Source organism: Sciurus vulgaris (assembly GCF_902686455.1).
Source record: "Sciurus vulgaris genome assembly, chromosome: X".
NCBI classification, from domain to species: Eukaryota; Metazoa; Chordata; class Mammalia; order Rodentia; family Sciuridae; genus Sciurus; species Sciurus vulgaris.
The window spans coordinates 120,569,647-120,581,731 of record NC_136471.1 but is presented as its reverse complement, the minus strand read 5'-3'; the positions used below and the strand labels follow the sequence as shown (position 1 = coordinate 120,581,731).

The 12,085-nt window shown below is 40.2% G+C and overlaps 1 protein-coding gene across 1 annotated transcript in view; it reads left to right on the top strand.

The window, feature by feature from the left end:
• PHEX (phosphate regulating endopeptidase X-linked) overlaps window positions 1-12,085 on the top strand; it is a 180,934-nt gene that overhangs the window by 50,924 nt on the left and 117,925 nt on the right. The window contains exons 8-9 of the mRNA XM_079122866.1: window positions 2,480-2,563; window positions 3,874-4,019. Of these exons, the coding sequence (XP_078978992.1) occupies window positions 2,480-2,563; window positions 3,874-4,019 (230 nt within the window). The remainder of the gene's footprint in view (window positions 1-2,479; window positions 2,564-3,873; window positions 4,020-12,085) is intronic.

Here is a 12,085-nt window from a genome sequence, read left to right as displayed (position 1 = left end):
CTAGAAGAACCAAAGTATGAAAGCCCTGTATGTTCACAGGTTCAGAGAAAACAAATATAGTGGTATCTGCTTGTGGGGAAACCTTGTAGTGAAAACAAACAAACTTGTACCAAGAAACTTTTGCATATGGGTTCATGGTCTTTTATAATGAACCTTGGTAAAAAACCTGAGGCAAATAGGAGTGTAAATGTTTATTGGGTTCCTGTTTGGCAAGGGTAATGGTGGTATGTTGAGGTGTGGAGTAGGGGTGAAGAATGAAGGTCGGGGGGGAATGAGGCCTTCTTCCTGCTGTGATGATGGTCATATTCACCTCTCTCCCAACTACTACCTGCAATACAAAAGATCATGCCTACATGTCACCTTTGAATACTGTGAATCCTGCCACAGGTATTTTGAAGTCCACAAGTGTGTGTCTAAGTTGTAATGCAGGCTGTCTGAATTGCCTTCTCAGGCACGTAGGAGGCCCAGAGATATGCTTTGGACTGAAGCTCTGATAAAACAGGGAAGGTCAGGGAGTTGGACCAAGAAGAGAAATAAAAACAGCTGCTCTGAGGCAAGACTGGGAATTGTTAAGAGGCTCAATTACGTGACAAATTCATTATGTGGAGGGGAGTAGCTGGCATAGAGCTGAAAACAGCTCTGAGGCCAGAGGACTCCAACCTGGGGTTGTGATCCTGAGTTGAGGCAGGAGGGGGAGGCATGGATGGAAGAGGATATGGACATTCTTAGAGGCAATGATTCACATACAGCCAGGGAGCTGGAAGGTACATGTAGTCTTTCCTGTAGAGGGGAAGGAGGGAGACACTAAAAGCACTGGAGCATTTAGAACAGAGAGGGCAATTGTCTTCCACTCAGCCCGCTATGATTTTGCCTTAAAAAATCCATGGTATGTAGATCATTTGCCCATTAGGAATGCTCCCCTCTTTGCCCATGCTTCAGGTCACCGAATGCATTCAACATTAGTGGGATACATAGTCTTAGGGAAACTTTTGAGGCTGGGGAGGCAGGACAACCCAGTGAAGCCCAAATAAGTCCTTATAAAGCAGCAATGATAGTGTGCATTTAGGGGCTGAGGATATGGCTCAGTGGTACAGTACTCACCTAGCATGCTTGAGGTTCTGGGTTTATTCCCTACTACTACAAAAACAAAACAAAAAAGAAAGTGTACATTTACCTAATCCCAGATAGAGACTGTGCACAAGGAGAGGACTTGTTGATGGAGTGGCCCTTGTGATCAGAACAAGTAGAGTTTAATTGAAAATGATTGTTAGAGAAAACGAATCTTGTGCAAAATCTTGAATCATAGTCCAAACCGTGGAGGGGTAACAGTGGATAGGGAATGCAAGGGTAAGAGAGTTGAATGTCCTGCAAGGGAATTAAATGATAGGAAGCCTTAAAGAATGGGGCACGAGTGGTGCCTGCCTATAATCCCAGTGACCTGAGAGGCTGAGGCAGGATGATTGTAAGTTGGAGGCCAACCTCAGCAACTGAGTGAGACCCTTTCTTAAAATAAGAAGTTCTAGGGATGTAGCTCAGGACAGAGTACCCCTGAGTTTAATCTCCAGTACCAAAAACAAATAAATAAAAAATAAAAAGAATAGGATATGTAGCTCAGTGACAAAGCACCACTGGGTTCAACCTCCAGGACCAAGAAGATGAAAGAACTTTTGTTTTTTTAAAAAAGAAAGCCTTAAAGCAAAATTGCGATGTGATTCAGGGTTGGGTATAATTCTGTCAATAGAAGTGATTAAGATGTCCCTTGAAGAAGGTAAACATTGTTACTGTTCTTAGAATAAGTTAAACATAGCAGAGGCTAAAAGTTTATATTTGGTGTTGGCCAAATGGCCAAGAGTATGAGTATTGGGTGTGGAAAGAGTATGGAGAGTCAGGGCCACAGATGTAGGTCTGGAAATATGTGTATGGGGTGGTAATGGAATCAATACCCAGCAAAGGGGCTAAGGGAATCTCAAGGTGAAAGAAACAAGAGGAGAAAATAAGAGAAGGAATTATTGACAGAATGATCATGGGTAGCAGTGGTATCCAGATTGCCTAGTGTTGTCAGTGAAAATTTGTCCCTATAGATAAAATGGTGATCTCTGGCTCATAAAATACTGAGATCATTATCTGGGGACCACAGGTAAAAGTGGAATGTTTGCCTCAACTGTCCAACTTCAGTTTGGCTATCAAAACCAAGCCAGTAATGGATTTGTCCTTCCAAACTGTAGAGGAGGAGGAGATTCTGAGAAGTTGTTTTTGTACTGAGGGAAATATTTCACACTGAAAAGGGCTGTAAGTTTCTTTTAATTTGCTTAATCCTGCCTAAGATGTTGTCTTTTTATTTTTTCCTCTCAGCTGGGAACCACACCAAAATCTTGAAAAACTTAATAATACTATACAGATGTTTTGGCATATGTAGAAAGTAGTCAGGCAGTAAGAAAGGGTTCATTTGAAACAAAAATAACCAGTGTCTTTCTGACAGATAATGATTCCACATGAAAACCGAACCAGTGAAGCCATGTACAACAAAATGAACATTTCTGAACTGAGTGCCATGATTCCCCAGGTTGGTGAAAACTATCCAGGAAATTTTCTCTTAACCAGTCACTTTACAAGTGATTGTATTTCATCTGTGTGTAAATTTTTGCCTTGTAAAACTTAAACTTACCATCAGTCTTTTTGGTTATCATCATCTTTGTCAACTATCACATAAAATATCCCTGTGTATGCATTGGGATGCTTTCTGTTTTAGGGAACAGAAAATCTTTCTTAAACCTTAAAGTTCATTTTCTTACATGACATAAGTCTAGACATTGGTAATAGTTGGTGTTGGTTCAGGTGTTTAATATATAGTGTTGTCAAAGACCCAAGTTCTTTCTTTCTATTTCACTCTCCATACTGTACTGGCATTTTGACTTCATGTTTGATGACTCATGGTTGCAAAATGGCTTCCATAGTTTCATATATCACATATTCCATCAGGCAGGAAGAAGGGGGTTAGGTCCAGTGAAGGTCATATTTGACTCTTCTTTTATCAGGGAGAGCAAAAAAGCCTTCTCAGAATATCCCTAGATGTCTTCCCTTTATTTCTTATTGAATAGAATTGGGTCACATGACCACCCCTTACTGAGGAGAAGAGCTTGGGGGCTGGACACCAGACAAATGAGTAACTGGCTTTCCACTTCAGTAGTGGAAACAAACAAGGGAGACACAGTTGATAAATCACTTTTAGGAGAGCCAGTGTAAAACATCGAGGAGTGTTTTAGTGAAATAGTGATGCTTTGAAGAATGGAGGTGTGTTACTTTCAGTTGCTGTTTGTTTCCTCCTGTGTTAAGAAATTCTGTGCTGAGGAGGCGACCAGAATATGTACTGAAGTGTCTATATCTTTGTGTATAGGGAGTGGCAAGACTACAGAGGTAGAGAGTGAGAGAGTGTGGTGTACAGAATGAGGGAGGAAAATGAGGGAGATAAGGAGAAGACACGGAAGGAATGGAGTATAGACTAGAGGAAGAGTCCAGGGGGTTGAGAAAGCAGGATGGAGAAAGGTGAAGGAGGGAGAGGTCAAGAAGTAGAGGAGGGCCAAAGAAGCTAGGGAGCATGCTTGAGTGCATGTGCATTACTGCATGAGAGTGTTGTCCATTTGTATCCAGTACAGAAGGCAGAATTCATCTGTGATTAAGAACACAGGACAGAATTGCAATGATTAATACTTTTATCTTCTAGATAAGTAAATGATAAGCAGTTGTATCTTTAATTATTTGGCATAAGATTTTAAGGAATGGATTATGCTCAGCCTACTCTGTTTGCCTTTCTTGTTACTTGCTGCCTAATTTACAAAGATTTCCTTGCTCATTTTTTTTTCTCTCTCCCCTCAGTTTGACTGGCTGGGTTACATCAAGAAGGTCATTGATGTCAGACTGTATCCGCACCTGAAAGACATTGGCCCCTCTGAGAACGTGGTGGTCCGCGTCCCGCAGTACTTTAAAGATTTGTTTAGGATATTAGGCTCTGAGAGAAAGAAGTAAGAACTTTGTGTGCACTTATGGTGGTTTTTGTTTTCTCTTTAAATTAGAAGGGCCTCCATTCTCACATCCTTTGAAAATTGTTTTTAAGGAAACTTACAGCAAAAGACTCATAGGGAAAATCATGGTGCCCTTTGTGACAAATAGGCCCAAACCATTGTATGGTGTAATTTACTTGCTGTGATGGCAAGAAATGCATGATGATTTGGCCTTTTATTTCTGGTATTTCTCCATACTGTTCTTTCTGATAGCATAAATTGTTTATTAGTTTTGGGAACTTGTTATGTAATGATTTTATTTCCTGAGATTTCTGTATGAACATATGTTTTTTTCCCCCCCCAGTTCATTCCTTGGTCTTTCGCTGCTTTTTTCCCCTCCTGTTCTCTTTTTTAGTAAGTCATTTTCTGGCAAGAAACGAAAGTACCTATGTTGAAAAGACATAAGACCACTTTGAGAGTTATATAAAAATTGCACTGATGAAACAACTTCAGGAACTTGAAGGTTTCTCTTATTTTAAAGAATGTTTTAGAATTTGTAACTTTGGTAGTTTAGTGCTACAAAGAAAAGAGATTCTAAAAATTCCAGGAAAGAGAATTCTACATGTTTATTAATCCATTTGACTACAGAAAATGAATCACAGAAGGGTCAGTAAGTTTATAAAAGCAATTTACTCAACTAATTACTGGGCCATGATTAAAAATTATATTTTCTGAGCTGGGTACATTGGTGTACAGCTATAATCCTAGGAACTTGGAAGCCTGAGGCAAGAGTATTGGAAATTTGAAGTCAGCATTGGCAACTTAATGAGACCCTCAACAACTTAGTAAGACCCTTTTTCAAAAAATGAGAAGGGCTTGGTGGAGTGTAACTCAGTGGTAGAGTACTTCTGGGTTAACTCCCTAGTACCAAAAACAAAATGAAACAAAGCAAAACATATTTTCCTATTTGGACTTGGACAAGGCTATGTTGCCAGGAATTATGTTTTAAAAAGGCACCCATAAAAGTCCTACAAATGAAATGCAGCATGTATTACCCCCCTCTACTAAAACATTTAGATCCCTATGAAGAGCTGTTGTTCTTTTTAGAATATCTTCTGAAGATAAAAGTAATCCATGTTCATTGAGGAAAATATACAGAAGAGGGAGAGAAGAAACAATAAATTCACATTGAATTCTACCATTTAGAGATAAGTAGTGATCCTTTGAAAATTTTCTAAGTGAAAATTGAATCTAGATGTGTGTAAGTTGTAGGCAGAGCCTTCATATTCCAAATGTACTCCATGGGTCAGTAATGCCAGCAGCATCACCTTGTATCCTTGCTGAAAATATAGATTTTAGGGCACTTCTCCAAAGAGTCTGAGACAGTGGAGCTGGGGGAAGGCTAAGGAATCTGGATTTTAAACAAGCAGCCCAGAAAAGTCTTATGATTAGCTCTTTTTTATGGTTGTGGGGAGGATTACTGTGCTAGAAATTTTCTTTGTAAATATGCCCTAGCTCTAAATGAAGATGGAATATTCTTTATCCAAAGTGCCTATGACCAGAAGCGTTTTAGATTTAAGATATTTTTTCTCAAATTTTGGATTGTTTGTATATATACAACGAGATATCTTATGGATGGGGCCCAAGTATAAACATAAAATTCCTTTACATTTTATATAATATTTAGAATGTGCCTGCATTTTGACTGCAACCGTTCACATAAGGCCAGGTGTGGAATTTTCCACTTAGGGCATCAAGTTGGGACTTAGAAAGTTTTGGATTTTGGAGCATTTAAGATTTTTGATTTTCAGATTAGTGTTGCTCAACCTATTCTACAAAATATGACCTAAATGATTTTTCTACTTATATGCATTGAGTTCCTGAGTGTATTTTAAATTTCATTGGTAATTCCCAGTGGAAGGTGGGGTTTGCCAGGCTGAAGAGTCATTGTTCAGAACCTTGCAAGTCAGTTTCTTCTAGTGTCTGTTACTGTCACTTGTAAAATAATAGCTATTTTTGGACATTCTATTAATTTTATTTCCCAAAAAAACCTAATTTGTAACTAGGGGGTAAATTGGGCCTTGGTCTACTGTATTAGAAAAATCATCTCCATGGTAATGATTATATTTTAGAATTGCAGGACTTTTCATAACAACAGTGAGCAGGAAAAACCATGATTGGAAGGAAATTTTATTCTACTTCCTGTCAAAATGATAACTTAGACAAATGTAAATATAGTGAGCAATAGTAGATCATAGAAAATACCTGCAGATATTATGTACTATAAAACTTCATTTAAAAATCAAAACAAAAGCTAAATCTTTGACAGTTTATCCCTCAATAGTCAGTTAATCAAGAACTACTTGAATTCTGTGTATTCTTGTGAGATTTCAAGATACTCTATTGTCTTGAGAATATTGACAGCACTTTATTTGCATGGTGAGATCTTATACCATGGAGAGGGTTTTACATTGCTGATTGTGCATGCGTGCACACACACACACACACACACACACACACACACACACACAGAATGGAATTCAGGGCTTGTGAGAGCTGACCATGTGTTCTACCACTGAGCTACACTCCCAGTGCCTGCTAATCATGTTTGGTCCTCATGCTTGGAGCCTTACAAGGATAGTTGAGAAAATGTTCTCTTCGGTCCCATAGTTACCATATAGCCAGGATATGCCAGCTGCTATAATGAGTACTTGAACTCTCATTGACTTACACAATAAAAAATATATCTTTTCTTCATGGAATATTCCAACAGGGTGTCCTGTAAGTCAACTTTCTTTTAAGTTGTGACTCAGGAACCCAGGATCCTTCAATCTTATGGCTCTGCACTCTGGGTTTTTGGAACCCTGTCCATTCAGCTGGTGGATGGTGAAAGAGAGAGGGTGGAGGATTGCATAGGCATTTGTAGGAAGTCCTCCAAGTGGGATATGTCACTTTTACCTATATTCCATAAGTTATACCTCAGACATGCAACTCATCTGACTGTAGGGGAGGCTGGAAAATAGAGTCTAACTGTGTGCCAGAAAGAAAAGGAGTGGGAGTTTCCTAGATACACCTTGATCAAAGAACTTCTCATTTTCTTGAAATCACTGCTTTTCTTTCAATCCCTCCATGATACAGTGAACAGATGGCAGACACTCTTGTAACTGCTTTGTGGCTTTAAGGCCTGGCACAGTGCTTATCACATAGTAGACACTTCTTAAAAATCTCTAGACATTAATCAGATGCCTCATCACCATCATCGAGGTGACTATAAGCAGAACCCCAAAGGATAAGGAACAATTCTGCAGATAGAGGAGAGTAGAAAAAAAAGTTAATGAGCAGCTTGGGTGGCAGAAGTATCATGAGGCCAGATGTTGCCTTCAAAAGACGGGAGGCTAGAATATTGAGAGACAGCTTTGGACTCAGGATGTGTAAAGAAAAGTCTTTAGCTTATTGTTACCAGAATCCTCTCACCTCCCCTCTGGAGGCACCATTGAAGAAATATCCAGCTAATCCTTTTCATGTTGAGTATTTCTGCCATACCTCTGTTCTGAGAATCTGCCTGTGAAAGCCATACACAGGTCATTGTGATGTTAACTACAATTAAGATTAATAGTTATTTTGATCTTGGAACAGTTTTATGTGTTATTCCCATTTTGTGGATGAGGAAGCTGAGATTAAGCAACTTGCCCAAGGATACACCTCTAAGAAGCAGCAGAGCCGATATTCTAAATTGGGTTACCCTTATTTCTATGTCCTATATCTTTTTTTTTCATGCATGTCCCTGTATGGAAAAGAGATACTTTTAAGACACTTCACTAGTATTGGAGATACGGGTTGAATATCCTGTATCTGAAATGCTTGGGGCCAGAAGTGGTTCTGATTTTGGATTTTTTCTGATTTTGGAATATTTGCATTTACATAATGAGATACCTTAGGAATGCAACCCAAGTCTTGACATGAAATTCATTTACTTTTCATATATACCTTATGCACCTAGCCCGAAGGTAATTTCACACAATATTTTTAGTGTACCCGTCTTTTGACTGTTCCCTGCCATATGAAGTCAGGTGTGGAATGTTCCACTTTTGGCCTCATGATGATGCATTTTAGATCTTGAGTTTGCAGGTTAGGAGTGCTCAACTAGTACCTCCAATTTGTTAGATCTTGGCTAGTATTGGCAAGTCCCCTGCCATTTTCAGGGTTCCAAAGCTATCTTAAGTTTGCATCAACTGCTCATTTCCTGGCTGCTCCTTCCTCCTTTGAATCATACCCCACTGCTAGCCTAGAGGGATGTGACCTTTTTTTCCAACTGGGTGGCTATGGGGACAGTGGCACTGACACTTTGTTAGGTGGCACATGACACAAAACTAGAGCAATGAGATCTACCTGAGGTGGTGATGTCAGAGACTGCATTAGGCCCTTGTGATTCAAGGGAGTAGGTGGCCAGAGCGGGCCAATAGAGGCATGAGGTGGAGGCTAACATGGGGAAAATGATTTGGTAGTCAAAGTGGAAAATGGGTGAGGAGGTAGGGAGTTATTTGCATCTCTTCCTAACTCCATGTTCACCTGGATGATTTAGAATTAACTAGGGTAGAAGTTTTACACCAGGGAAACTGGCAAATTCTTCAAATTGTTATTTTGTTTCTTGGCAAGGCAGTTGGTAAATGTTTACTGGCACATTAGTGAGCTAGTAACATTTGCTAGCATGGACTTCTCTCTCTTTATGTCCCCTTCATTTCTCCTACCCACTCCAACTTGAGACTGCCTTGGACTCCTCCCATCCAATTTGATCTAATGAGCAAGAGTTGGGGGTTGGGGACTAAGGAAGGATGCTGTCAGAAAAAATCAGTTTGGGCTGTTCTTCTTGGCAAGGCCTGGCCTCATGGCCATCATCTGCCTGAGAACTTTTTCAGCAGGCTTGTCTCAAGCAAGTCCTTGGGAGTTTTCCAAGCCCCTGTGAGCTTTCCTGTCTTTAGTTTTATTTTATAGAGCAGCACAGTGTACATTAAAGTCAGATGATTCTTGTCAGACAGATGCTCCTAACGGCTCACCTGGAAAATGTGTAGTAATGTGGACCTCTCATGAGGTCATCTCTTCTGAGGTGGTCTAGGCCCTTGCTTTTCAAAGTGTGGTCCACAGAGGAGCAGTCTGGGCATTACCTGAAAGCTTGTCAGAAATGCAGGATCTTAGTCTATGCTCTTGACATACTGAAATAAGAATTTGCAATTCACTAAGGTCCCCAGGTGATTTATTTACACACTAATGTTTAAGAAGCACTGGCCTAGGATTTAGGAAGACCTCATTGAACCATGTATGCAGAAAGATGAAAAGATGGGGTTTTCCACACCAGCAGTTGTCAACCTTGACATGTGTCAGAATCCCCTGGAGGGTTTGCTAAAACACAGACTGCTAGGCCCCCTCCCTGCTGTTTCTCATTTAGTATGTTTGGAACAGGACAAGGCCAAATAATTTTCTACCAAGTTCTCAGGTGATACTGAAACTGCTGGTCCTGGGACACGCTTTGAGAAGTACGGCTTTAGGCATGCATCTGGGAAAATGTAGGATTTAGGAAGATCTCTTTGAGTTTTGAGAATCTTCAAGAAGAGCCTCTGATTCACTTCAGGTAGCATGACAGGGAGAAGCAAATGCAAGCTGTAATCTGAAGACCTAAATGCTAGTCCTAGATTGGACATGTCCATGGAAGTTCCTTGACCTCTGGCCTTTATTTCCTTCATATGAAAATGAAGCTAATTATAATAACCACCCCATGGCACTGTCATCAGTATCAAAGAAGGTATTTTATGAGCTCTTAAATGTAATGTAAATGTAAGCTGCTGCTAATTCAGAACATGGAGCAGCAAAAGCTTCTTAAAGAACAAATCTTCCAAGTCAGAGGCTTTGGGGAAGGATTTCATATTGTTCTCTTGGTGGTGGGTTCTCTTCTGGGATGCTTTGCTTTCCTTTCTTTTATTTATTGCCATTTGGGGAAATTACTGTACTGCTGAAATGCTTTTTGGAAAAAGATAATATGTGTTATTTTCAAGGACGGTTGCTGATCTGATTTTGTTTTGTTTTGTTTTGTTTTTGATGTATCCGAGCATTAGGTGGCAGTGATTTGGTCATTATGGTTATATCTATTCTTGATGTGGTGATATTAGCACTCCTAAACTGTGCTCCACAGCATTCTGTCAGCATATTTATACCACACCGGAGCCACTTGGCAGTGCCATTAGTTGGCTGTGTGAGCTTCCCAGCATTCCATCTTCCACTCTCAGAGGTCTCATTGTTATGCTATCCTCTTAGTAATGCCTTGGCCTTTGTGCCCACAGATTTCTGCAAAGCATCTTTGCTGGAGTGTTTTGGGGTCTCTGACTGGCCAGGAAATCTTAGCCAAATTCCAGGGCTTTCATTCATCACTGTGTGGTGTAGGGAAAAGCACACAGGCTTCATAGTTAGAAACACCTGGCTCTCGTCTAGCCTCCGTTGCTTATTACACTGCTTCTCTGACTTGGCTGCAAATTGATTGGAAGGAGGAATTTGAAAACAATATTCATGCTGGGCCTCCCCCTAGAGATTGTGATTGAATTGACCTGGAGTGACCTGGACATCTGGACTTTTAAAAACTCCCCAGGTGATTCTACTAGTTTGAGATACACCAACTGTGTGATGAGTTTACTTAATGCTTCTAAACCTCATGTTTCTTATGTGTAAAATGGGTATAATAACTTCTCTCCTATGTTGGTGCTGTCAGAATCATCAATAATGTGAGATGCCTATGTGGGATGATTTTAGGTGATCTGGAATGGCCCCTATTCTAAAACCCTAGTCTACTTCTAACATACTGACTCTTTTAATACTACTGTCACACTCCATCCTTACAACTTCCCCATTTGATCTGATGCATCACCACCCCATCCAGGGAATATCTTTTGACTTTCTGGAAAGACATCTGCCAGCCATTGACCATCTAATCTGCCCCTGTTAATCCAGCACAGTTCACACACTCAGCAAGCAGTATTTTAAAGACAAAGAAAATATAGATGTTGTACTGGTGTCAGGAAATATCCCATTGATTCCAGACCCCAGTTGCTGTCCTACATCCTCCCAGTGTGGTTTGTCTTTTTGCTCACTTCCATGACTGATGACCCTGCTTGTCATTCCCTCCATCATGTGGCCTAGTCCTCCATTATTTAGCCAGTGTGTGCTACACACACTGAAGCCTTCCAACCTTCAGGCATAACTTAAGCCCTGTCCCTCTCATGAAGCCTACACTTATCCCTAGGGAATGTCTGGCACCCACTTTGGAGTGCTAGGACCTGCCAAATATTTATTCATTCCCCTCAACTCTTCTGCTCAACTAAAAGCTTCAGGAGATCAGGGCCTGTATCTTTCTCATCTCTACATTTCCCCAGCACCTAGAACTATTAGTAATATCTGGGTGCTCAGGGTGTATTAATTGAGTGAGTGAAAGAAGGTCCCTTATGTACTTGAAATGTGTCCCTTCAATTAAAAGGGACAAACTGAAATCTTGAGTTCTTTGAGTTAGGTGCTGGGTTCCTGTTTTTCAAATTCCTCATGGTACCTGGCACAACACTTGGTCAACAGTAAGTGCTCAGTGAGCATTTCTTTCTTACCTTGATCAGGCATAGAGATAATTAAGCCCTACTACGTATGTGGCCTTGGACCCTTCATTTGATCTTTATGGCATGCTTGGTGGGAGCACTGTTACAGTCACTGGTTTGTTTGCATTCAGCATATTGAAAATAATCATGAGCTGTTTGTGTATACCTACAGATTTGTGAATTTTTAAATGTAGTTTAGTTTAATCCTCACAACAAGGACAAATAGCTTTAAAATTCTTGCAGAGAAACATGAACTAAAGCTACTACTACTAACATAAGCATGGACTGGCAAGAAAATGACAGAAGTGACCCTTCTCCCACACTAGTATGCCATCTTGGTTAGTCAGATGACAAGGGAAAACAATGGTGATCTAACCAGATATGACAAGGATATCTCAAAAAGTTTTGAAAAAGTCAAGGAAACTGTATGAAATATGGATTTACATGCACTGTCACTGTATT